General features: G+C 42.0%; 1 protein-coding gene across 1 annotated transcript in view; it reads left to right on the plus strand.

The window, feature by feature from the left end:
• The window catches only part of GALNT10 (polypeptide N-acetylgalactosaminyltransferase 10), a 78841-nt gene that overhangs the window by 46696 nt on the left and 9600 nt on the right, over positions 1-22545 (plus strand). The window contains exons 5-7 of the mRNA XM_062609971.1: positions 14549-14734; positions 16509-16692; positions 17580-17697. Of these exons, the coding sequence (XP_062465955.1) occupies positions 14549-14734; positions 16509-16692; positions 17580-17697 (488 nt within the window). The remainder of the gene's footprint in view (positions 1-14548; positions 14735-16508; positions 16693-17579; positions 17698-22545) is intronic.

The raw sequence follows: 22545 nt of genomic DNA on the forward strand, positions 1-22545 counted from the left end.
ACTTGAGGGTTGTCTAAACCTCTGTCTTAAAGGCCAGACCTCCAGCACTTTAATAACTCTTCAGGAACCTGGCTTTCCCTGGCAAGAAGACTGCATTCTTCCTGCTAGCATTTCTTGTGTACTGACCTGCACTGGGGTTAAATGTACTGGGCTTTGCTGAGCTGCCCTTGAGGTTCTGTTAGGGTTGTGCTCTTGTTCTGCACTGGTCTCTGTAGGTGGAGATGTTAGTGCCAATCCATCAGCCTCTTTCATCTGTGCATCTCATACGTGGAAAATCTTTGCTTCACATAAAGGAGACTGCTAATGATAGAGTAAGTATGGAAACCTGGCTGCTGCATGCACTGGTGTGTTTTTGACAGATGTTACTTTCGTATGGTTTTCATCTGTTTTTAAGCTTGAGAGTAAGGAATTTTGGGTGTGATGACAAAGAAGGTAGAGGAGTTGGCTAACAAAGTGATAGGAGAGTGAAGATAGATGTATGTGGTCTGCAGCATACCTGAGAGGCAGCTGGGTTGCTTCGCATTATTGCAGCTCTTGGACAGATGAATCATCATCTGGAAGTGTCAACAGCCATTTATTTCTTAATTTGTTTGAGAGAAACAATAGTGTGACCTTTAGCGATAAACATTTTTCAACCAGAAAAGGCTGTCCTGATGACAGCAAATCTTAACAGCTGGCAGCAAAAGCTTTGCGAGCTGTGTTTTGGAATTGCTTTGTATTTGAAAAATCACATTGTGCTGGAACAGCTTGCCCTCTGGAATTCTTTTTTGCATGCCTGTAGTATAATACAAATGATCAAAATCCAGCCTTCAGACAAATTTAGGGTTGGATTCCACAGAGGCCACAGTGGTCTGGGAATGGCTGCCTGTCGGTGGGGTGGGTGATACAGTACCGCGGAGGCATCCAGTTTGCTTTGAGGTGCTGACCATGTCACCTCCAGCAATTGTATTTGCTGACACTTGGTTCTTTCTTATGGTGATTCCCTTCTTAGGTTGGATTAAAAGTTCCTTAAAAGAAGCTGCTTTCCAGCATGTGCCATTGGTCACAACAGAGTACATATTGTGGGGCTGTTTTCTACTTTCTCTGATGGTCGATATTACCAACATAGCATTCCTATGAAGACTGCTATAATAGTGTATGCTTTTTTCCTCACTAACTTAGTTGGAATGTCTGTGATAGAAGAACTTTATTCTCCTGGCCACAAGCATTTGAAAACAACTGCAGGGATTTAATGTGCAGAAGAATATAGGTTGTATTGAAGAAGGAGGCACCAATTCAGCAGACTGTTGTTGGACAGTAAGAATGAACCTGCCTGGCATTGCCTGCCTCTTCCTGTATGCTGCTGGGAACTGCTGAAAGACCCACAGACTGACCTCCAGGGATTAACTTGAGCTGTTTGAGAGTGGTCCAGAAGAGTACCTACCCGTCTGGATAGGAAGAAATCAGAATGCAATACGTGTGAAGTACCATGTTAGAATTCTTGATCATAAAAGATGCTTAGCTGTGGCAGTCCTGTGTGGATTTGTGGCTTCACTTTTCATTTCTATAGCTATTCTTTAGTTCCTATCTCAGTTAAATTAAGCTTTTTCATAATGCTGGCTTGCAGAGTACTAATTATATCCCTCTGAGCTTGCTGTTACCAGAATGGCTTTAAGTAAACTGAAATGTGTTTTTCATGTGTATCGGTTTTCTCCTGGGGACTGTCAGATGTGAAATTTGTTTGCTTTTTGATTATTTAATTACCATGCAGCAGAGTGGTTAAGTGGGTTCTATTATATCATAGAAATAGGGGGAGGGGAAGAGAAGTTGAAATGCAGGTCAGTTTGTAAAACTGCAGGTTTCTGTACTGGCTCTAAAGGCATTTTATTACTGATAGCAGGCAACAGACAAAGCAGTTCCTGATTCTTCAGGGTCTGCATCAGTCCATAGACCTACAGTCTGAATCCAGCTGTGAGAAACTGAGCTGTCCTCCTCTAATCTCTGTCTTGTATGAAATAGCTTGTTGGTCTCCATGTAGTTCTTGTGGTCTATGGACACCTCTGTTGTATAAGCTCTCTTTGTGTTTGCATGAATAAACATGCTGTCCTCTGTCTCTTGCTAGATAAATGAATAGCCTTAAGCTAAAGGAACTGAGGGCAGGGGATGGCATGCTTTCTCTTTGCAGGGTGCTTGTCTAAATGTTCTTTGCTTTTCACCTGATATACATAACTGGTAGCTCTGTACAGCAGTGGAACATCTGTATATACTGCTGCTGGGTGAGAGGCAGAAGTCAAACCCTCCTCTCTTGTCTGTTTTGGAGAAGAGATCTCTTTCAGGTGGAGGCTGGACTGGTACACATACAGAATCACAAATACCTGAGGTTGGAAAGGGTGTCCAGGGATCATCCACCCCAACCTCTCTGCTCAGCTACAGCAGATTTCTCCATTTTATTCACTCAAGTCTTGAAAATCCCTAAGGATGGAGACCCCATAATGAATCTGGGTAACCTGTTCTGTTCAGTCACTGTTAGTGACTTAGCTTAAACAAAAGGAAATGTTTAAACAGCATTTCCTCTACTTCCAATTGTGCCCAAGGACACCTGGGTCCTATTCTGCAAAGCTCCATGCACCAGTCAATACGGGTGCATGGGGTTGCTCATCCCCAGGCACAGGAATATGTATTTCCCTTTGTAGAATTTAATGAGCTCCTTCTGGCCCATTTCTCTTGCCTGTCCAAGTCCCTGTGAGTGGCACATCAGCCGTGCCTCCAGGCTTGTATCATCTGCAGACCTGCTGAGAGACCTAAGCTCAGTCCTGTCATCCAGGTCTTGAATGAAGATGTGCAGTGATATTAGCCCTGATATTGGCCCCTGGGGTGCACAGTGATGGTCCAGACTTCCATCTCAGCTTGGTGCTGCTGATTGCAACCCTTAGAGCTCACTTTTCCATCTACCTCACTGTTTATCTAGCTCAGATTTCATCACTTTGTCTGTAAGGATGTTATGGGAGGCAGTGATTAAAGTCAGGATGCTTTTTATAGGTAAGAAAACAAGAGTGAAGGAATCCAAACATATTGGAATAGTAGACCTAGTAAGATTGGCTGCATGAGCATCCTGCATGCCCCAATGCCATAATTCCTTTGTCAAGTGACCAAAAGGCATAACTGCCTAGGGAGCACTGATACCTATAAAACTTACACTAATTGTTTGGATTTGTATTTATCTGGAGCAAACACATGTATTTTTCAGCCCTCTCTTTAATGTAAAGCATGGCAGGGTTTTTACTTTTCATCCTTGCAGCGATCGAATGTACTAAATTATTCAAGATGTTGTAAACTTCTTGTGTGCTGGGAGGCTGTGACTTAATTGCTGAATGTTATTTAAAAGAATCATCCTGCCACATACCTGGGTTAGCTGTGTGCAGAGAGGAGAATGTACACACCACACAAGTGGTTCAGAACTGCTTTGGGATTATCCTATGGCTTAGTTTGGCAGAAGGCAGTGGCTGTGCTTGTATTTCATATAGAAGTCAAGTTTCAGCATTCAGTTATTTGCATATTGACTGACAGCCTGTTCTTATTCATCTATAAGACTACTTCTGTTTAAATGACTGTATTTTAGAACAACTGTTCTAAAGTGTACTGCAGCATCGGTAGTCACCTCTAAAGCACAATGTTACATGCAAAGCACTATGTTGATGTAGCAATGAACTTGAATGTGGCAGCACTGAAAATGCTTCAGTCTCCAACCATAAGGATCATTCTGGAAGTGTGAACCCAGCTGGGCCATCTGCCTTACAGCACTGTGTGGCCGTACAGTGCAGTATGTGGGGATTTGCCATCCTTCTTATGGTAACCAGTCAAAATCTGTGACTGGGAGGCAGGAACAGTTTCAGCTGAATGACTTGAATATGTTTAACCCAATATAACAGTGACATTTGCAAAGCCAACCTTCTGGCTTTTAGGTTAAACACGGTATATTTTAGGGTGTTAGAAGCATTGCAAACTTGGGTATAGTTGGCTTTGAGGAGAAAATTCTGTCATAAGCGAGGTTATGGGATCTCATTTTCCCTTGGTGGGGCTGTTAGGGAGGTTCTGGTTTTCAGCTTCATCTTTCTTCCAGGATGGCCATTTCTTTGGGCCTTATTTTAATTCTTGAAAATTATGCTTATTTAGGAGTCCTGAAGATATTTGTTCAGCCATTTAAAAATCTTTCCTATTCTTTCCTTATTTTTACTCACTTTTTTCCTTAGCTGTGTGTTTTCAGCAGGACTTTGTGCAATAAAATTAAAGCAGCTCTTTGACGTTTGGGAGACAGCAGAGCATTATGAGCTCACACTCTGGCACATGGCCACTGCTCATCTTTGAAAGGCAGCAAGAGGCTTTTAGGCCTTTTAATAAAGGAGTCCGGGGGTGTTTTCCCTAAGCAGTGTCATCTCAGCCCTTGGTTTTGACCAGCGTTTCCCTCTGCCCTCACATAGAGCTGGTCCTTTGCTTTGCACCATTGTGCTGTCTTACAGCATCCTGTAGCTTGTTTGGACAGTTACTGGCAGGGGAGTCTCAGAGCCCAGCTGTTCACTGAGCATCAGAGGGAGCCACAGCCAAATCCCCCTTTTCCCCTTGTAAGATAAATCCCCAATGACTTTTAAAATCTCTTTATATTACAGCAGAAGTAATTCTGGGATAATCTGAATGGAAAAACTAATGTGGGTAAGGCTACTTGGCTGAACCACATGCAGCATAATTCGGCCTGAAGGGCAGAAGTCACTAAGTAGCATACTGAAGGGGGAAGGCGAAGGGTGAATAATGTGTCATTTGGTGCAGCATCAGGTACATAGCAAATACAACGTGGTTCCATTAACCACATCTGCCAGACCTTAATTGAAAGAAATCATGCTCTTAGTATCTGAAATAGAGAAAGGTTTAATACTTGAGTTCTTTTTGATCTTTAAATGGAACAGAAAAGGATTTCTGCAGCTAAAGAGATTATCTTTTCATCTTTAGGCACATGCATTGTAGAAGTAGGGTTTTTTTCTCTCAAATGTGCTGAAGTACATCTGATTATTAGTACATCTCTGAATATGTGGAGTGACTGTGCTTAGAACCAAGTGGTGACAGTCTTTCTTACAGAAGTTTGAATATGGTTCTTTGAAAGCTTTTTACCCTAACATAATAAAAAAAGAAAAAGCTTTTTTGGCAACTCTGCTTTTCCACAGCCTTTCCTTTAATGTAGCTTTCAAGGTCTGTTGTAGAAGTTGTGGTCACTGTTGTCTCAAACAACTGTTGAAAAGATTATTTTTGTAAACTAAGTGACACAATATCTTTTTCCCTTGCTGTTGGAACACACTGCAGGCTATCTCTGATTAGACTCTCATAACAGCTTTGGATTAACTGTCAACAAGATCCCCCCTTGGGTAAGTGGGAAAAGGTTTGCTCTAGGGGAGAGAGACTTGGAAGGAAATAAACATACTCTTTACTTTCATTAGAATGAAATTCTGTCATGAAACATACTCATTTTGATATCGGCATCTCATTAAATCTCAGGCTTTTGATAATGCTCAGTTTGTGGACCTGGTTGTTTGTCTGGTGCTTTAACATCATGACATTCCTGTAAGCAATTCTTAGGCTGCAGTCAGGTTCTAAGAATCTCACTATCAAAATGCTTCTGATGGAAGGCAATACCAGTGTCTCTTTTCCATGTAGCACGGGACTTGGCTTTGGTGAATATCACTGGTTCTGGTAGTGGCACAAACATTACAAAGTGAAACAGGCTTCAGAGTAGCTTAAGGGGTTGTGACCCATAGCCTGGATGTGATGTTTGTTACCCACACTCCAGTGTGACTGCAGGTAGCACAGCAGAGCTGTACCTTCTGGTGTGGGAGGGAATTTGTGAGCTTACCAATACTCTGTTCTCTAGTGAGCACCAAATAGAGCACTAAATAAAACCTGATGCAGATGTCCAATTTTTGTTTATGAAATGAGAATCTTGTGTTATTCTCCATTTCTGGCAGTGTCTTGTGGGCATGGGATACTTCAGACAATTGTTAGAGCTTGCTTTGGATCCATAGTGAAATGTGGACAGGATTCACTTTTAAGTTTTCCTTTTCAGAGTCTTCATTTCTAATGTTTCCAAACACCATTTCTGTACTTGTGTATACCCTTCATAACAGAATATCTAAACCCTGCATTGTTCATTAGGCACTGGCTGGAGAGTATTAAATACATTCTCTAGTGTTTTAAGGGACCTGAGGGCTCATTGTAGTTGTTTACTTCAGCTTTTTGGTGGCTGCCTTAAATTAACTAACCGGTTTACTTTTCATCATCTTGTATTTATTACTATAAGATGAGTTGCTGTGGCTAAAGATCCTTCTAGAAAGGAGATGAGGTGGCTTTAAAAGGTCTGCTTTACTATGACCTCTTAGCTAATTATTGTGTAGTGAAGGATGTCCAGCAAACTAAGGTTTAAATAAAGAATTGAGGAGCAGAGTTTCCATTACAGCTCATTAAATAAATCTGGCTGCATTGCTTGCTGCTAACAAACCCTGTGTTTTTTAGTGGAATTTCTTGGGAAAACAGCTTTAATTTTATTCTCCTCACCTTGAAGTATATGTCCTCATCTGCTAGGAGTCAAAAATGGAGATATCTGCCAGCTGCAGTGCAAATCAGCATTTTAATGCTTTACAGCTGCTTCTCTATAGATGTTAATTAGAAATGTGATTCAGATACCCTCTGTTAGTGCTCGTATGTGATGTCTATTATTGGTAATCATAGTTTCTGCTGTTTGAGCATGCATTTTGGGTGGTATTGACAAAGCAGCTGTTTCTACATAGGGACATTGATAAAGGTGAAAACTTCCTCACTATGAGAAAATTGGAAGGTGATGCTGCTGCAATTTAACAATAAAAGTGGATAATCTAAAACACATTCCTTTTCCATGTAGTTTTAATAGCGGTGGTATCTATTCATAAATGTCATAAGGACTGCTGTTGCCTACTTCCCACAGGCAAAGTATGCATTAATGTCTCCAGTGGAACACAGTTTACCTTGCTGAAAGGTGCAAGCCAAGGCTCAAGATCTAAAAGCAGGGTGCCTTCAGCTATAGGGTACTACCCTCTCCCATCCAGCTAAAGTGAGTGTGTCAGCTGAGAACAATATTGTCCATGAGATGGTTTAGTTTCAGTATCAGTACAGCAGGGAATAGTCCTGGGTTTGTGCTTCAGGATTTAATAGATTTATTGACCTTTCTGGCAGATGTCACTAACTTATTGTGATAGTTGTGTTTCTTGCCAATGAAGTAAACAAGAGCTTTGGGAACTGATGACAAAGAGGTCTAGGAGAGAAAAATGTGAGTTTGTAAAATGTATTTCTCACATGCCAGAGTTTGTTTCTACAGATCAAGTGTTGTATTTTTCCTTCTCTATTGGTAATCTTTTAATTTGCCAAATGTGTTGTTCTCTGACACACAGACTACAAGACAAATGTGCTTTTGCTTTATCATTCATGGTTATTAATGTATGAGCATTATTGTAGGAATGAGGGATTATCAGTTAGTTTTCCAGTATTCCGTGCGGCTGCAGTGCCAAAGCAGAGATTTTGTAGGGCTGTGCTATTAATTTTAGGCTTCGTAGTTGTTCTTCCTCACTTAGCCATTTGAGATAAAAGTCTTTGGACTCCAAAGGGATGCATTCCTACCAAATCAAAGCAACTTTCAAGTGGGTTACATCATGGACCTAATGGAGTAGTCCCTAAGAAGACAAAATTCTGGAGTAGTTAATTCTTGTGCTCCTTCTGGAATATTTCTTCTCCTGTTGGTTTGCACAGAGCAAATACTTTCAGGCCAAGAAATTCTTTGTACATGAATGCTGCTGCTAAAGGCAAAGCTGAATCTCCGAGGACTGCTTTGGGTTGGTTTTTCATGTATTTTTTTGCTTTTTTCCCCAGAAAAACTCAGTGACTTTTAAGGCTTTAATCTTGCAGCTTTGATATGTTCCATGATGTTCCAGTATGAAATGTCTTAACGCTTCATCTGCCTGCATCTCCCTAAATGATGGCAAGCTTTGTCTTGCTGTCAGCTGTAGGCTTTGGGTTCATGTCATGATATACAGCCCAGTAAATAGCTATCAACAGTGAATGTATACTCACATGCTGGAAAGAAGCAAACACCCCTCAATCACAGCAGCTTACTCTGACTCTGTTATGAAGCCCATGGGTAGCAGAGGAGTAGTTTTCAATTGGGTTTATTCTGTCCTGTGAGCGAACTTCTGAAACACTTTTGCACCCCTGCTTGTCTCTCCAGTGCTCAGAAAGCACTTAGTGATGTAGATTAAAGGCAATTAAAGACTGATGTGATCTCTCATGATTTGTAACTCTACTATGGAAAGGAGAATATAAATTCACAGGATCCTGAACCAGTGTGTGGTGTGTTAGCCTCACACTGCTGAAGTGGTGATGCTATTGATATGGTGGGTTGTCTTAATGTTTTTCGTCTGCCCATACAGTGTTCATCAATTTAGTAGAAGTGTGGTAGCATTAAGCAGGAGCACAGGCGTTCCGTTGGTTAAACAACTGCATAATCAAAACCACTTACTTGGTCTTAAGATGAGGGCACAGATACTGCGGGTTGAAGGCGCAGTATTTGGGACAGCAATGCCCTTCTTGCTAGTCACCATGGCTACATTAAGCTTGAGTTGAATATTAAGTGTGCTGCAAGGAGCTCACTCCTGTTTCAGCAGCTGCAGAGGCTACATAGGCCAAAACCTGCAGAGTTTGGATGTCAGCAGAGCAGTCTCTGTGATGTTAAAAGCAATCAACAAGGAAAATCACTGAGAGTCACAAAATCACCTCTTTAGATCACATGTAGTCGACAGAAGAGGAAAAACCTAAGTGGATGCTTTAATCTTGATACATATTTAATGAAATGGGAAGGGAGAAGAGTAAACCGATGAGAATGATTCCCCTGGGAAATATGGCTTATAGCACAGGAGGAAAAACTGGTGCTGTGGGTTGGCTGGGGAGTCAGTGTGCAGGATTTAAGAACTGTGATGCATAACACCACAGGTTGGCTTCACTGCTCCTAATGAGCAAAAGGTGTTTAAACCTTACAGCCTGAAGGAAGGATGAGTAAATGGATTTTTCTGTATTCCCTCAGGAAGAAACAATTGGAATAGACTTCCTTTACAAGGAGAACTTTCCTGAGAGTTTAAGAGGTGATGCCATAGCTGAGATTATTATTCCCCATGTATTTTCCTGCTTGGAAATGCAGCCTACTAAACTTTCCCTAAGGTCTGGGAGTACGTTTATGCAAATGCTAGCAAATGTATATTTTTCTTGTTTAAGATTACACCTTTGACACTGCATTCAGTACTTAGTATCTCCTGAAGCCATAACTGAGCAGGGTTCAGATATGTGCTGCAGGGTGCAGGAAGTGGTGAGGAAGTTCTGTTTGCAAATCCAGGATGTGATTGATGACACAGACAAGACAGCGGGAGTTAAGGCACTTGAGTTTATCGAAGCACACAGCACAGCCTCACACCAGTGGTCTCTGCCTCAGTAACTTGTAATCTGGCTTATTTCTTATGCCCCATGCTTCCACTTTTGTGCATTCATTGTTCCTAAAGTGGAAGCTTGTCTTTAAAACATTCAGAAAGAGAACAAAGGAAGATTTCGAGGAACCCAACTCTTGGTCTTTGTTACAATCTAAAGACTGCTGTATGGGTTGTACTCTTTCAGCTATTGTCCCATGCACAGAAACCCTTTTTCCTCCACCCAGTTTTTGTTTGTGAGGCTGTGCTGGGCCCCAAGACTGATACAGAATGGGCAGTGAGAACATGGACCTCCTTCCCTTTAAGAGCTTACTACAGAGCTGTAATCAGTGAAGCAACAGATATTAATTCTCTCATTTCCAACTTCTTTTCTTCTTTCTTTGCAAGAAGATTCAGCTTGGAAAGCTGTCACTTGCTTAATCAGTTTGCTATTATTGGGACTGGTGTTCATAGTAGGATTTATTAAATCAGTTTATTATCCCCCAACCAACTTCAGTGATCAGCTCATGAAAGCATTGGAAGAAATTTAAAACTGGTGTAAGTGCTGCCTGTTTGGATAACAGCACATTCTGCTATTTAAAGGATTGCTCATCTGCACCAAAACAGGGAGAGAAGTTAATTTCAGTGATGCAGAGCTTTCTATTTCAGGGAGGCTTGGCTTGCACATTGTGATGGATTCGGGAAGAAGTCTAATTCATTCTTAAATTGTTAAACAGCACATTAGGGCTGAGTATCTAAGTAAAGATGAATGGATTCATTTGTAATCTTAAACAAGCATGTCTGCATGTGGGAGGGTAAGGATGGGGAGCTGGGATAACCTGTGAACAGGTGAACAATTGCACTTCAGGTTTTGGTGGATGGAAAACAGTAAAATAACCTGCAGGGAAGGGAAACCATCCCTGTCTGCTTGAAAGGGAATTCTGCAGGTGCTCCTGTCTTTCTGCCTGTGCCATGTGCCCTTCAGCAGGAGGGGGAAGGTTCCCTGTATTTCCAGAGTGCAATGGCTCTCCTGTCTTCATATCCTCAGCCTTTTGAGTGTGTACACTGAAGCAAAGCATGTCAGGAGAAGGCAGGATACTGCAGGGCAGAGGAAACTGATTTCGTTGGTTGCATCCAATCTGCTGGCAGGTGGCCATGGATGATGCCGCCAGAAGGATGAAATACAGTAAAACCACCATAGGAATTTCATATAGGGGGGAAAAAGTCTTATTTTGACAGCTTTGGGACCACTTATGTTAGGCTGTTGAAGCTTCTCTGCTATCTTCACACAGTTTTATTTACAGCTCAAAATAAAGCAGTAGTTCTTGACTGGTACTGTTAATATAGATGCTGTATATCAAGTTTATTGCGAAGTCTGTTAGCAAGCTACCAGCCTAGCTTTTAATCTGCAGATAATCTTACTCTCATTTATATGCTTGGGCTCTCTTACTTTGCCCAGGGTAGGCACAGCCATTGGAATCCATCCAGTTCACCTAACAACTTTCGTTAGAGAAAATTGCCCTTGTAATAAAAATTACTCAGTGTGACAAGATTCCATAATATATTTTTTAAAGCCTCATAAAATTTTGTAGCAGTTAATGCCATTTGTTTGTTTTCCTGAGATATTCTTTTAAAAGCAGAAATTGACTTAATTGTGACAGTATTTGTAATAGAATGAAGTAACTGTTTTCTAAGTGTTTGGAGGCCAGGTTGGATGCAGGAATAGCACAGGGATAAGGAGATAAGAAAGCCTTGTCTTTGAAAAGTATGTTTTATTGTGTTTTATGTGTTGGTGAGGTTGCTTCACAGTCTGTGACTCTTTAGTAAGGGGAAGTAGATACAATAAATTCCGCTCACTTGCGGTTCATGGTACATCAGTCTTAACCTTATAAAATGCAACGATCAAGCATGGATTTTTCTGCAGTGATTGGGAGCAGCTCATCTGAGCATCATCGCTTTTGGCTTCAAGGACTTGGTACATGTGTCCCCTGCATCACACATGGATGCTGATGGAGTAAGTACTTAAGCTTTTCCTCGCTTCTTCCAGCCATCGGAGGCATAAGAAGATTCTTAGTGTGTGAGATATTTCTTAACAGTGCAACACAGAGCAGGCTGTGTGCTGCAAGTGTGAAATGCTTTGGTATTTTTTTTTTACTATGGAAACATAGTAAATAAGTGCTAAAGAAGCAAAACGAGCATTTGGGAATGGAATGGGAAGTCAGTGGGTTAGACTTCTTGGTGCCTCTTTGCAGAGTACTCACCTGAGAACTCTATGGTTCCTATGCCTTCTTTTCTCTTATCATGCTATGAAGATGGGGAATTCTCTCAGTTCTTAACTGCTTGTTCATTAATAGATACAAATCAGCGTGTCTTCAGTTGGTGTGTAGCAGAGCAGCCATCATCATCACTACAAATACGGCCAAGTCCAGTGACTTTTGTCCACTTGCTGGTGTGCCTTCCTGTGTGAGACCAGAACCGAAGCTGTGCTTGTGTTTCCTGGCAGCAGGCTCAGGTGGGCTATGCTCATACCCTTGGAGGAATTGGTTAGGCTGCCTTCAGGTGTCACCCCACGTGAAAAAGCACACCAAACCAGGATAGTTTAGAAAGGTGCATGATGCCAAAACCTAAAACAACCACTGTACAGGTAGAAGACAGACTTCTGGAATCTTTCACAGTCTCATTTTCTTGTTTCTAGCAAAATAAGAGTTGCAGAAAATACACACAGATTTTCCGTTCCTTTGGAGCTTTGGATATTACAGGACTTGCTAAGACTCTTTTTTAAGATTTTGTAGGTCTGGTTTAGATAATTTAAATATTGTGGGGTCTGATCTTGCAAGTGCTACAATAGCTATATACATATGTGTGTGTATATGTGTATATATACATACATATATAATACAAGTGGCTATGTGTGTATATGCTACAATAGCTATATACATATGTGTGTATATATATGTATATATATACATATATAATACAAGTGGCTATTGTTAGGGGAATCAGACCCAGCGTCTGCGTGATGGTTACCTCCTTCCTATACCTACCTATGAGCACTAGCAGCCACTCTCATGTTTCTCTTGGGTAGATTCACTAAGGTGTACCTTCTGTCTTGGGCTTAGCTGATTTGTGCTTGAAGTGAGGGTTGTTTTTGTTCTCTTTTCTGTTGAACTAACCCTTTGTGATAAACTAACAATGCTGAGGGATGAGCTGTGATGTTTAACAATGGTGGTGGCTTTTCTGTTTGTTCTTGTTGAGTCTACCCGCTGTTTCAGGATGAAGGCAGCTGCAGTAATAACATATCTAGTTTCTATGGAAGGCCCTTATTTAAAAAACCTATAATTGAGTGGACAAAATTTCTAGTTGCTTGAGAGGATCTATTCAAAAGAGACTTGAAAAGGATGATGGAAAAGCGTGCTAGACAGCGAGAAGCACTAAGGGCTCTATTGAGCAGGGAAGCCTACATAGATACTGTGGGACAATTAGACTTGTCAGGCAAAACACTGAAATGCATTTGTGAGCAAAAAAATCCTGGGGGATGTTAAATAAAGCTTTGAAAAGGGCAAAGAGCTTGCTAGGAATACCTCAAAAGCAAAGTTGATTTGGGTGATCTTTGAAGGAAGGTAGGTGATGGCTGCTTCAAAGGGGAGGTACAGGCTGTGTGTTAGTCATAGGGATTCTGCCCATTTTTTTCCTCCGGTAGCTAAAACTCTGAAGCACAATTGCTGGGTCAGCGCCATCAGGGAGAATTTAGAACTCAGTGAAGTTTATTTGCCCCTTTGCTCTTTTTAGAGACTTACTCCAATACCTGGCTTCCCTGGTGCCCTGTTCAGGGTGTTCTCACACTGGCTGCCTTTTCAGCCCCTGCCTTTCATAGCTGCTTTGGAAGCCAAGGAAGACTCTGCTATACAGAATGGAGTGGATGTGTTCCCTGTAGTCAAGGCAAATAAGCCTGTGAGGTTATTTGTATTTGAATGATTGCCTCCATTCAAGTTCTGTTGTGTGAGATTTTAAGATTAGTTAATTGCTTAGATTTGACAAAGTAGCTTTTGCCTAGCAAGGCTCATTTCCTTGATTGGTTGCTGATGGCTGTGGATAGGATGGTGCATTAATGAACAGTCCCTGGCACGCTGTGAATGGGGTTTGCTGTCAAGTCAGTCAAAACTTCAGATGCCTACAGATCAACCCATTAGCCATTAGGCCAGTATCAGCTTTTAGCCTATTTTTAGGTTTTTCTTTGGTGCTTCAGTCTTTGATGTAAAGACAGCTGTGTGCCCCTCACTCTTTATGTAGACCAAGCTTTTTCTTTCCCCTTCTAAACAAGCTGTCTATTGTTTTGATCGCTCAGTAATCTTCTGCAGCTCCCCTGTTTGAATTCTTGTTAATTGTGGTGACTACAAATGTCTGTGCTAATTCAGATGTGGCTCCAGTCCATATTCAGTAGTGTAAATATTTCCGTATTTAAATGCAAATATCTCCTCTGATAAGCATTTAATGAAGCCATCCAGACACATGCAGTGGCTATGCCTGCCGTGCTGGCTTGGGGGGACGGCTGAGTAGGCTTTTTGCTGTTTGCTTATGCATGAGTAAATGGTCATGTTGTATGATTTGAGGAAACCCAAAGCAACTTAAATCTGCTGAGTGTTTACTTCTGAAAGTAAATTGTCCTGCGTCTCTTCTAAGCTACCTTGGTTTTCCACAGAAGTGTCATAGACTCTGTGCTCTGATAAAGTTCTCCCAGAGTTTTGCTGTGTGGTTTCTTATTCCTCTTTCTCTGCTGCTTTCTTTCTCATCCTTCACTCTTCAGTCTTCTCCTAGTTCTTCTTTTTGTTGTTTACTGCTTCTAAGGTTTTGGGACATCTTCAGGAGTCTTGGGTAAGCAGTTATGTTTAAAGCCTGGATTTAAAGGAAATCATTCTTTCTTCCTTTTTCCTGTTATTGCATCGGTTAACTGCTCAGGCCATACTTCCAAAGACATCTCTTTCTGGTAAAGAGGGAACAGCATTTTTAAGAAATTGATTGTTACAGTGTTTGAATTTCTCATTTCCATGCAGAACACCTGAAGAAACGCCTGGAGGATTACATGGCCCAGTTCCCAAATGTAAGAATCCTCCGAACCAAAAAGAGAGAAGGGCTGATAAGGACTCGGATGCTGGGGGCCTCTGTGGCCATAGGGGATGTCATCACCTTCTTGGATTCCCATTGCGAGGCCAATGTGAACTGGCTGCCGCCTCTGCTAGGTAAGCCTGTGGTGCTGTACATGGCTGAAGACTGAGCTGTTAAAGAGCTGGCACCTTCTGCTTTTCCCTCATGCTGTAAGTGGACAAAAGGAAGATGAAATGTCTTAAAAGCAAAACCAAACCAACCACAACGCTTGGGTGAATTGCTGGAAACTTGTAGCCTTTAATTTTTTCCATACTAGAGTCCTGCACTGTACAACAACCCTATCAAATGCTTTGCTTAATTAAAAAGCAGAGATTATATTCTTCTATTTCCTTGCTAAATGAAATCTTAAGTAATTTATATCTTGCTAGAAGGCTAAGCTCTTGCATGGTCATTCAGCAGCTTGCAGAGAGGAATGGCTTTATGAAACGGAAAAGATCTTTACATACAGTTTTTAAGTAGATTTTAGGTATTATTTTTTCTCCTACATAACTATATTTAACTTCATAGTCTGCAAGCCTGTGGAAAATACTTCTTGTGAATGACAGCTGCTGGTATGTCTTTGTAGAACATATGCTGTCCTTTCCAAGGCAGTGCTTCATCTTTAAGGAGGCATCAGTTTTACAATGTCTGTTGTTTTCAGGGATGACTAATTGAGAGGACAGTGCCTTCTGTTTCTGATACCTGCATGCCTCTGGCCACTGCCAAGCTCCTTCACAACCTTATTGCAAGTGATCTGTCAAAGCTCTCCGAGGTCTGACTTTGTCAAATAAACTGTGGCACCCATAGTCAAGGGGAGGTTCAAGAGAAACTAGTTACACTTGTCAGCAGGATTGCTGGATGGTAATATATGGTTGCTTTCACTATAGTTTGTATCTGACAATGGTATAAAACATTTGCTGCTTCATGAGCCCCGGGGAAGGAGGACAGAATTAGCTCAAATGCCATTTAAATGAGAACACGTAGAGTATGCATTAATTTTAAAGCATAGAAAGGATTTGTTAGACGTGCATTGGAAGCCAAAACATCATTTGTCGCCTCTGCTCTGAAAGTTAACTTCCAACTAGAGACCATCTCAGTAATAAAGTATTTAAGAAGTTCCAGATGTTTACACAGGAATTAATCCTGTGTTGTATTATTTGGTTGGAAGAAAAGGTTGAGGGGAGGAGGTACACTTGCATTTCTTGAGCCTGCTGAGAGTAGTTATGCCATTAGTCTGGATTGTTTCCTGCCAGATTCTGGCACAGCAGTTTAAAGGTAGGTGCTATGATGGGTTATTGCCCTGGCTTTGAATCAGTGCAGAAGGGGTTCACATCCCAGTTCCTCATTAAAATGAGGACTGTTCACTAAGTACAGGATGTCTGTTTTCAGCCTGGCAGTTTAGGTATCTGTGGTAGTGTGCCTGTATCTTTCTATTCTGCTCCTGGATGGTAATAGAATCACAAAATGGTTTGGGCTGGAAGGGACCTTAAGCTCATCCACAGGCAGGGACACCTTCCACTAGAGCAGGTTGCTCCAAGCCCTGTCCAGCCTGGCCTTTTACACTGCCAGGGATGGAGCATTCACTGCTTCCCTGGGCAGCCTGTTCCACTGCCTCACCACTCTCACAGTAATGGCCACTGTAGCATGGGTACCTAGTGTTTTTATCTCAATAGTTCAAGCTTGAATGCTTCAGTGCAGAAATACCAGATGAATTGATATAAATTGGAGCATCTTCCTAAAAGAATGAATGGCAAGAACAGGAGCGATGTCATTCTTGGACAACTTTGTGTTTTGATGCTCTCTTCTGTAATTTCATGGTCAAAGGAACCAGCTGGTGCAGGTTTTCTAACATGTTTCTCCAATCTTCAGATCGCATTGCCCGAAACCGCAAGACTATCGTTTGCCCAATGATTGATGTTATTGATCATGACCACTTTGGATATGAGACTCAGGCTGGAGACGCAATGCGAGGTGCATTTGACTGGGAGATGTATTACAAGAGGATCCCTATTCCTCCTGAGTTACAGAAACTTGATCCCAGTGATCCCTTTGAGTAAGTTACTGAAATGAAGTGTGCTAAGAGCTGGCTAACAAAAGAACACCCTGTTACAGGGTTGGGTTACACTTCAGTGTAGTAAAAGTCAGAAGCTGGTGTTAAGCTACTTGCTTTTTGGCAGCTGTTTCTTTAGTTGGTCCAAAAGAAATGCATTGTGTAGTAGCTGTGAACACTGTCCTTTTCACTGCTGTTTTTTGCCACCTTAATTCCCACAGAAGTTAACATTTCATTTAAAACTGTAATGTGTAGCGTTTAATGTGGTCATTTATTACTGAAATCTTTCAAACATAACTTAGCATCCCTAATGCTCTGCCAAAAACAACAAACCAATGGCAGCTTATATGTCATTCCCAGGTGGGGGAAGAAGAAAAACTAGCAGTATAATTACAGCAATTTTGATGATTGCAGTGCATTGCAGAAGTAAATCTGTGCTCAAGTTATGTTCTGCTGTTGCTGTGCTTGCCAACATTGAGACAGTTCTGCTGTCCCTTATAGTTATGCAGTGCTCAAAAAAAACCCCAGCAACACTTTTTGAGGTCAAGCTCAATGACTTGCTCGTGCTGCTGAGACAGAGTATCCCATGTACACCATATGGGCCCCAATGGGAGAGCTTATATCCTGTCACTTAATGGTGAACTCTTGACTGTTGGAGGAGAGGCATTGACTGGTTCTGGAGGGAGCCTGGTCCGGTCCTCCTCACCTGCAAGTGGGAAGTGGTAGATAATGCAAAACCAACTGTTTGATGCTCTGATAGGGCTGCAAAGGCACCGGAACACTGGGTGGTGAAAAGAATATTTGTCAAATCTTGCTTTGTTTTTTAAATGTTTAGCCAGAGATCTGTATCTTTGAATGTGTTGTAATATGGAGTCTGGTTTTTCCTTAAGGTCTCCTGTAATGGCTGGAGGACTGTTTGCAGTCGATAGAAAGTGGTTCTGGGAGCTGGGAGGGTATGATGCAGGTCTGGAGATATGGGGAGGAGAGCAATATGAAATATCCTTTAAGGTGAGCTATGTTCTCTGGAAATTACATCTGTTTTGAAAAGTAAAAATTGTTCTGAGGCGCAGAATGTGAATGATCTATTTTGTCCTTGCTTTTGCGTGGTGAAAGAGCTGGGAGTAGTAAGATAGTACACAGAAGAAACGGCAATGATGTGAGCAGTCATTTGTGAGGGTCAATTTTGGAGCATGATTAGCGGGGTGTCCCCTGTTCTGTGGTCAGAGCTTCAGATGCACGCACTCCTCACAGCAAGGGTAAATCAGCTTGTGTGAAGCTCTCTGGCTTTAGGCTTCTTACTACTCACCCAGGCAAGATGATAAATACCCTCCTTCTTGAGGGGAGGAGGATTCTGGCAGCTCAGTGTTTGTCCAACCGTGTACCTCAGTCCTAAGCCTGAGTTCCCAGAGATGAGAATAATGTACTGTCTATAGTCAGTCCATCTGACTCCTGGCTGCAAAGAACTGAGACTATTAATTACCCTGTAAGAAATACTCAACAATTGGAATAACAACACTGTTGCTGGCAATGACTTCAGATCATTAACTGCCTGGCTTAGGGACAGTTCTGTCACTTACTGATTGACCAAGCTGTTCAGTTGAGGGCTTTAAAAAAAGAGTTAGACAGCCAAAACTGCATACCAATAGTAATGAGTCACTGTGACCCATGAAGACCTCTGGTACCTGTGTTACCTTGGAATGTGGCACTCTGAAATCCATTCTAGGAAACTCACTGGGATGTCCCAGACCACTGAAGGCAGATGGCTAGTTTTCTCTTTACTGATGAGAATCCTTTCCATAGTCTAGAGGAAGCTGAGTAAAGACTTCTGCATTAAACTGTTTGGTCTGCTATGTGGTTTCTCTTTCACAGGTTAAATATATAACCTTACAGGTGTCTGGATGCTACTGACCTAAGCTAGTTGACCTCTGCATGGGGCCAGAAGATGGTAGCAGATAGGGCACAGTTTAGCTTCAGCAGCTAAAATTCCTCATATCTCCCCTGACAAACAAGTCATGGCTGATCTCTTACAAAACAGATTGCTAAATCCCAATGCCTCCGTGCAATTCAGAGGCATATCCAGCTATATTCAGCCAGCCATGTTACCATGTATACCCACTGTGTGCTGCTTACTGTACAGCAAATGATAGGGGAAAAGAGACACTCTTTTGAAGACAAAATCTTCTCTGCCATTGTTTGCTCACAAGCAAACCCAAAGTAATAAAGTCACATCAGAGGTCCCTTCTCTGTAGTGGCAGCAGGAAGAGAGGACTGAGGGCACCCTATTTGGAGGTGTCGTTGCAGTTAGAGCCAGTTCTTTGTATTGCATGTGATGAAATTGTGTAACACTGTCATTCTCTGCAGGGGAGGCAATGGCAATATTCAGCCTCTTTCCCTTGGCCCTTTTAGGAAATGCTGGTTTCTAAGGGTGATGACAGTGGCTGGGGAAGCCCTTTGTCTCTAATGCCATAGCAGGCAGTCACACTGTTCGATCTGCAGGAAATAAGACTACTTCATTCATCTGTTTGCTTATCCTCTCTGAAACACAGTGGTTTATTTCAGTCCAGAGATGGTAATTTATGGAGGGATAAATTGGCTTTAATTAATCTCTGCAAAGACCCCCTTTTTCTTTCATTGTGCAATAAGGAAAAAATGAAGTTTTAACTGAAAGAAGCTCAGTGTATTTTCGGAAATTAAGATAAATTGATACATTCATCTGTGGCTGATAGATGTAATAATTCTGCTGGAACTGCAAGAATAGAAGGTTTGTTCGCAGAATTTATGAAGCTATGACATTTCCTGGTGAGCTCAGAGCCACGTTTTTACCTTTAGAAGCAGACTGAGATTTTGTACTTGGAGGCACTGTCAAATAATGTAGAGCTCTGGCTTTAGATGTGGGGTACCTGCTTTCACATTATTTATTATCTAATGGGAATTCAGATTCTAAGGGTGCCAGACTGACAGCAGACCTTTAACAAAGAACCCATTCCTGGCTTGGGAGTTGTGGGTGCAGGTATTCTTTTGTACTGCTGGTTTTTGATCCATTGCATCAGATGCAGCCATCTCAAGCCTCACCACGAGTAGGGATTGTTTTCCTTAAGCATATTCTTTTTGGCCATGTACGGAGAAACCTGTTCTTTACAGGTTTTCTGCCTTTATTTTAAAACCTGGGGCTCTGTTGCTGAGAGACTGGAAATAAAGAAGTTTATTTAGGAGCCTCTTGCCTTTCTGTTTTGAGATCATACGTATTCCTGTCATCGCCTGGCTCTGCTTCCTTCTCAGAAGAAACTTTCCATCTGAAGGCAAGCTGACAAAGAAACCATCAGTGTTTAGCACCTCAGCTAATATATTTAGCTGGAGGATGCATCAAACTATTGATAGAAGCCTTGTTCCTTGTATGAAATGCATACCCCAGACATCACTAGAAAACGTAGCATGCTGGAGGGACCAAAAAATGTAGGCTAACTTTAAATTAGAAACAAGCCTTCCAACCATAACTGCTGGTTTGTAGTTTTCTGGGTCTTCTCAATCCCTTAAAACAGCAATTTCTAAATTAGAAATTGAATCAATGCATCCATTCCATATTTAAGAAGAAAGCATGTGCTGCTTCCTCCTCTTGACTTGTGTATATCCAAAATAGCTCAGTGCCCATAACCAACTACTTCTACAAGTCAGGGGGTTTCCTGCCTCAGGTCATCACCAGATGCAACAGGAAGATTTCAGTCTTGCATTTTAGTTGCAGGCATTGCCCTTGTTCAAAGGAGCCTCATTTTTCCCTGAACCCTGCTTGTGGGATGCTCCAGGCAAACGGGTCTGCAGAGCTGCCTGCTGTAAGCACCATTCATATCAGTGCTGTAAGCACCATCCATCTCAGTGGATTGCCAGATGCTGACCTTTGAATACATGCTTGTATTTTGGAGAAAGGGTAAACAAGTGTGTACAGCTATTTCTGTGTGGCACTTGGTACCTTTCCTCTCCACTGCTCCTCGCCCTACAGCTGTAGTTTCTCTGTTCGGTGGACTCTGTTGAGGGGTATTTTTGCTTTTGGGAGTCACTCCCATACCTCTGCTCTCTTACAGTTTTTCCTGGTCTTTTTGTATCTTTCTGCAATGATGTGAGCAAAACTGAATGCCCCAAGTGACAATGTGTCTTTCCTCTTCTAAACACAGCTTAATAGCTCTGATTTTTCTCGATGTTCCTGCATAATCCTACATTCTGCTGCCTTCATAACCACTTCATTTTCTTTGAGATTATTGCTTTTGATTTGGAGCGGTATCTATGAAGCAGTTAAACTCTTCCTTACTGCAAATGCTACCCTGTACAGCACTTATCTACGCTGTTTTACTTGTGATCATGTTGCCTCTCTTCCAGTATTTTTGTAGCTTCTATTCTGTTTGGCTTACTCAATCTTCACTAAACTGCTTTATGCCTCTCTTCCTTAAATATGGATTTTTTGGGGTATGGGGAAACAGAAGAGGAAAAAGTGATGTTTCTGACTTGTACAGGCATAAATATAGATACTTTGTACCTCAGATCATGAGTGGTTCTGAGTCCTTTATTTGTACATTGTACTTCAGGAACAGAGAATGAGAGTCTGGACATCCCTCGCTGGGCGATCGATCATTTCAGTTTGAGAAATGTTTGTCTTGTAATCTAGAGATTGTAAAGCCTTCATAAAATGCGGAGGGCTTGGTGCAAACAAGCTGTATTGACAGTTGGCCTGAGAAGAGCAGATAAGGGGAAGGCATAAGAGATGGACAATATTCCTGGGCATCACTCTGTGCTTCAGCAATAGTAAATATCCACTGCACTTACTCTGGTGATTGTAGATCATTGCATTTTTTCCAGATCCTTTTCCCAAAGCACCAGCATGGTTTGTATAAAACATGTCACTTGTTTTCCAAAAGATCCAAGTGCTCTGTAGCTTCTGTTCGCATATGCATCTTCTTTGCCCCATGCCAGCAGCACATTTCTGATGCATGTTTTGCCGCTGGTAGGTATGTGGTCAGGGTGCGGGTGCCAAGGGATCACTTCTGACAGCGTTTCTAGTTGTATATTAAGTTAGTGCTGATTGTGAGCTTCCAATGCTTATTCCAGGCACATCCTTACACCACTTTCCAGCAGCTCACGTTTGTCCAAACTGAAACAGGCCGGGCATCCTGCTGCTTTTTTTGTGGTTGTTTTAAGCCAGCACATGCTGCTCATTTCTAAGGCTCTCGGCTGTAGTACGGGGTGTCTTCCTTCTCCCTCCCTAACTGGTGATGCAGCTATCAGTTTCAGACTGTTGACTTGAGTTTTTGGCCTCTGTTCACACCGTGTGCTTGGTTCAGGCTCCAGAGTAGCCTTCTGCCAAGCAGCAGCAGGAAAGCGGACCCCTCCACTCCCTGGAAGGTGATTACTGGAAACTGCTATCATTACTCTCAGATACTCCAGACGGTGAGGAGGGGCCATGCTGGTGTACATTGTGTGAGAGCAGGCATTGTGCAAACACATAGATCCCAGTGCCTTTGGAGCTGCCTTAATCTCTTATAGAGCAGAAAGTCCCAGCTGCAAGAATAGCTGATGCTTACAGTGCTGAGGATTATGATCTTCCTGCATTATTGGTTGCCCTTGCTTTCATCCTGTCATCTACCTTGTTATGCAGAGAACCCCCTTGACTTATCCGCTGTGCCCTTTTCTTCCCACCTTCCAGTATGTGTTCCGACAAGCCAGTTTCTCTCCATTGCTCCATCCCGTGGTCTTTATTTCTGTTGTGGCTTGCAGAAGCAGCTTTCTTTTCAAGGCTTGACTTGTATGACTTTGTATGTTTTCCCTCTCTTGGGAAGCATTACCTCATCACGGAAACCATAAACCTTGTAT

The sequence above is a fragment of the Pezoporus occidentalis genome, unplaced genomic scaffold (assembly GCF_034315485.1).
Source record: "Pezoporus occidentalis ecotype Australia unplaced genomic scaffold, CSIRO_AGI_Poc_V1 ctg142, whole genome shotgun sequence".
Classification (NCBI taxonomy): domain Eukaryota; kingdom Metazoa; phylum Chordata; class Aves; order Psittaciformes; family Psittacidae; genus Pezoporus; species Pezoporus occidentalis.